We start from the raw sequence: 4,992 nt of genomic DNA, 5'->3' as shown, positions 1-4,992 counted from the left end.
CAGCAGACTGCAAAATGCCCTGGCATCAACAGTGTTATTATCAAAGGAAATGCTGTCCTGGCTTTATAAATAAGGCTATATTTTATTACCTCTTTAAGAAACAATTATGGTATTTTTATGTCCTATCAAGCAATTTCAAAAAACTATTCCAAACCCAGTGGTGTATTCTGAATCGTGGCCATATTAAATAGATTAAATAAGCTGCACTTCTTTATGAGAAGTAGAGCAGCTGGGACTGCTCGATCATTTTACACTTGATCTTGGGTCCTCACAACAACCTGTAGCAAGACTGGGCCTTCATATGTTAATAAAGTAATTTAAAAAAAATTTTTTTAATAGTAACTATTTATAATGATGATATTTTTAAAAATCTCATTTGCCTGCTCTGGGATCACCATGGGGTCCCAGCTGGCAGCAGGGCTTAGGCAGCACATGGGGGTCCCAGCTGAGGGCAGGACTTAGGCAGCGCAGGGCTAAGGTGGCACATGGGGGTCCTGGCTGGGGGCGGGGCTTAGGCGGCAGGGGCTTAGGTGGCACATGGGGGTCCTGGCTGGGGGCGGAGCTTAGGCGGCAGGGCGTAGGCAGCACACTGGGGTCCTGGCTGGAGCGAGGCTTGGACTGCCTAAACCTGGCCGCCCAGGGCCGCATCCGGAGCCGGATGGCGTCTGGTGCTGGCCAGCCCTGCCTTCAGTATGCAAATTAGCCTCCATCAAAAGATGGAGGCTAATTTGCATATGGTGCTGATTAGCCAATAGGAAGCGTAGTGAAGGTACAGTTAATTACCCTTTTTGTCTTTTATTAGATAGGATTGCTACTTTTTCAATGCTTAAGAATTATAATATAAACAGAACACCTATGCTTTTCACTGCCCAGCAAGTTAGGTTTGGAACAGTCCCAGAATGCTAACTGACAACAGCTTCGTAGCAGCAGCTGGTGGCAGTGTTCACCCTGATGGCACTTCCACAGTCCCAATTCCAGATGAATTATAGCTTGTTCCTATAAAGAGAAAAGACTTTCTCCATATACATACATATGTGTGTGTGTGTGTGTGTGTGTGTGTGTTGTCTTTTTGTTGTTTTCAAAAATTATTTCCAAGATATTGAGAAATAGTTATTATTAACACAGACTAAGTCATCCAGGATTTCCCATAATTTAAAACACAATGTCAGTTTCAAATGTCACTATAGAGCTCAAGGAATCCATAATTCATTCAATTCTGTATGAAAACTAATCATGTGTATAGTGTGTACCTTTATAGGTATCCATTTGTATGGCAAAATTATATTGTCCATATATTTTAAATTAGAATACAATTTGGTACCTCTTAGTAGTTTGTCATTCTTCTATCTCTGACTGTAGAAATATTTTCCATGAAATGTGGTCAGTCCTGTTCATCCCCAGACTTTTAGATGCTGCCTGGCTAGTCTGGTTTTATAACCTGTCCTCCTTAATTTTCATTCTTCTGTACATTTGTTGTTTTTGTTAAAAAAATTAAATATATTTTGGGAATCATAGTTGTAATATTTCTGGTATGCGGATGGTACTTATTATTATAAAACCCAGTAATTTTAGTAAATGGTGATATGAAGAAAATATTTTCTTTAAACCTATTTTTAGGGTATAAAATGTTGTTTTACATAATCCAACTTCAAGATCAGTTTTCTATGATTTTACCAAATAACTACAGTTGTGTCAAAAAGCTTTCAAATATTTGTTTAAAATATATTTTTATTGATTTCAGAAAGGAAGGGAAAGGGAGAGAGAATTAGAAACATCAATGATGACAGAGAACCATTGAATGGCTGCCTCCTGCACACCCCCTACTGGGGATCGAGCCTGCAACCCTGGCATGTGCCCTTCACCTGAATTGAATATGGGACCCTTTAGTCCACAGACTGTCACTCTATCCACTGAGCCAAACTGGCTAGGGCTCAAAATTTTTTAGAAAAATATTTAAACTTAAAATTACCCAAATACTGTATCATCAAAAAGCTTTTAGATCATAGGTTATAGGTGTATAAGGTTTCATTATACTAGTATTCATCTTTCTATGTTTCTGTACATTTACAAATTTTATAACTTTTTCAAATATAGCAAAACATGAATTTTATGGAAACTTGATTTTAATCTTAAACCAATGTCGTATTTGTTATTGAGTATATGTTATAAAAAAACAACTTGTGTTTTACGGCTTAAGAGAATATTGTTTGTTATATAATTATATTTAATTAATATATGTCATATTTTGTTTAATATATAGTAATTAACATTTAATAGAATTAGTAAATCTATTAAAATGACTTAAATTTTAACATATTTTTATTTTATTTTTAAATATATTTTATTGATTTCAGAGAGGACGGAAAAGGGAGAGAGAGATAGAAACATCAATGTTGAGAAAGAATCATTGCTCAGCTGCCTCCTGCACCTCCACTACTGGGGATCAAGCCTGCAATCTGGGCATGTGCCTTAACCAGGAATGGAACTAGTGACCTCCTGGTTCATAGGTTGATGCTCAACCACTGAGCCACCACAGCTGGGCATCATTATATTTTTTATTTTATTTTTTTTCCCATCACCATTTATCCCCTCTATGCATTCTTGCACCTCCCATCCCCCCTCCCCCTTCCCCCCCTCAATGTCCATGAGTTCTCTCACTTCTTTTCTTTTTTGCTTAATCTCTCCACCATCCCAATACCCCTCCCTTCAACCAGAGCTGTCTGCCTGCTATTAATCTGTCTCCAGTGCAAATTTGGCCTCCTCCAGGGGAAAGTCTCTTTTCCTTTGAAGTCAAACACTCTTGGTATTTGTATGCTAGACAAACACTACTCATAATTTTCAAACCGACATTTCCCCTCAGGTTAGACTTATCCATAAGCTAGTGTGGGGGAGGGCGAATGAGTCACAGTCATTTAGGTTCTACTGTCAATTTTCTAGGGTAATTAATGTGTTTCATTTTACTTAAAAGATGATTTAGAAATACAATTTCATGTTGAGTGCCCTTAGGGCTATAGTTATTCTTTCTCAAATAGGCACTTACTTTTATACAAACTCAAGTAAAAAAGGAAAGATGATATCCCCAACATGCAACTCAATAGTTCCCTCTCAAACACAATGACAAATAGATCTCTTAGATTTAAATGGCATAGTAGATACGAAATAATTTGTAAAAGGTATTAATGATATAGTGAAAATATGAAAAATTTCAAGTTTTCCAAAAGTCAGTTTTACCATCATTTTTATTTTCTGATTATTTTTCTAGTCTTAAAATTTTTATTTTATCTTATTTAATATAATTTTATGTTACTGAATTATATTTTAATCTACTGTATGTATATTTTTTTACTCTTATTTCACTCTCTCATTTGTAAATATGCCACCAGAAAAGAAAAACCCTATTTCTCAATTTATTTGGGCATTTTTTTTTTCTTTCCTTTGTTTGAGTTAACCAACCCTATCTAACTTTTAACATGTGCAGTGACAAATACATTTTGTAAATGTTTTTAAAAACTGTCCAAGGAATGTTCCATCCGATAACATTATCTCATTTCTCATTTTCAATACGCAGGGTGTGCTTTGTGCAGCTCCCCTAATTTTTATCATTCCATCAGCATGTTATCTGAAACTGTCTGAAGAACCGAGGACACACTCCGACAAGATTATGTCCTGTGTCATGCTCCCCATCGGTGCTGTGGTGATGGTCGTGGGGTTCGTCATGGCCGTGACAAATCCGCAGGACTGCACGCACGGCCAGGAAATGTTCTACTGCTTTCCTGACAATTTCTCTCTCACAAACATCTCAGTTTCTCCTTTTCAACTGACAACTCAACTTTCAGTTTTAAACATCAGTACCTTTCAATGAGTTGACTGCTTTAAAAAATATGTACATTTTCATAGACTTCTTGACCACATCATGGCATTCACACATGTTTTAGTATCTATATTATAAAATTATTACCTTGGCATTTATTAAGACTTGGCTTTCCTTTTTCTTTAGCTCAATAGGAAATGTAAAAAAAAGAATCAAATCCACTTTATCTTAAGCTGGGACAAAATAAATGTCTTGTTTTACTGACCGCTGCATTCATCTTAATTTCAGAAGGAAAGTGAAGCCTTTGACATTTGCTGTCATTCTCTCAAAGCATTATTCTGTTATTTAATATGTGAGCCAACATACTCTGCTTTCAAATAAGTGGGTGATTGTTGGTATAATTTTTTTATGTGTGTCCTTTATGAAAAACAAACAAAAAAAACCCCACAACTTTTGTCTATGGTATCGAAGGGAAGAGAAGGGAAACTGTTAGAGAGTAAATATTCTGAAAGCAAAGTGAAGCTCTCATTATAATTTCAGCAGCATTCCTTGTTTAGAGGGAAGTGAATCCCTGGAGAAATGAGTAAGGTCCTTGCTGTGTTAAGAGCATAAATAATAGACTGGATTTACGGAGCAAGGTGTGTGAGGAATCAATATACCTCCCAACTTTTGATCTTGTGAGAATACGATGGTAGTGCCATTAAATAAATTATGAAACAGGAAGGGAAAAACCCACAAGTTGTTCTGAGGTAGGAGCCCACTGGGTCATTTTGCATCAGCTTTGGGCCTGTTGAATTTGAAGTGCTGGCTGGAATATACAACTGGAAGCTGAACTTTCAGACAAGAAGCTTGCAAGAACAATCAGGGCTGCAGAAGGCATTCTCACTCCTTCCGGAGGCGGGGTGGGGTGGGTGGGGGCGTTCCTCAGAGGAATTCATGGGAGCTTTGGTTGCCTGGATTCTCCAGGAGCAGGCACTGAGATGGGGTTTGGCATGCAGGGTATTTATTAGGGATCACAGCTAGTGGGAGCGAGGAGGAAAGCAGGGTTGGGAGGGCAAAGTGGAACTGCAGCGCAGACCAACAGAGCCTCAGCCAAGCCCACAGGGAGTTTGGAGCATACCTGGCCCATCAGAGTTGTCCCTGTTCAGGAGAAATGGCCGGGTTTCAGCACCACTGCCTGC

General features: G+C 38.0%; 1 protein-coding gene across 2 annotated transcripts in view; it reads left to right on the top strand.

Moving 5' to 3' along the window:
* Nucleotides 1–4,085, top strand: part of SLC38A11 (solute carrier family 38 member 11) — a 46,367-nt gene extending 42,282 nt beyond the window's left edge. For both annotated transcript variants that reach the window (XM_006766495.2, XM_006766496.1), the window contains one exon: nucleotides 3,569–4,085. In XM_006766495.2, the coding sequence (XP_006766558.1) occupies nucleotides 3,569–3,862 (294 nt within the window). In that variant the 3' untranslated portion in view covers nucleotides 3,863–4,085. The remainder of the gene's footprint in view (nucleotides 1–3,568) is intronic.
* The last annotated feature ends 907 nt before the right edge of the window (nucleotides 4,086–4,992 follow it).

The sequence above is a fragment of the Myotis davidii genome, unplaced genomic scaffold (assembly GCF_000327345.1).
Source record: "Myotis davidii unplaced genomic scaffold, ASM32734v1 scaffold59, whole genome shotgun sequence".
Taxonomy (NCBI): Eukaryota; Metazoa; Chordata; class Mammalia; order Chiroptera; family Vespertilionidae; genus Myotis; species Myotis davidii.
Note: the sequence above shows the minus strand (reverse complement) of the source record. Positions and strands in the feature narration are given on the sequence as shown.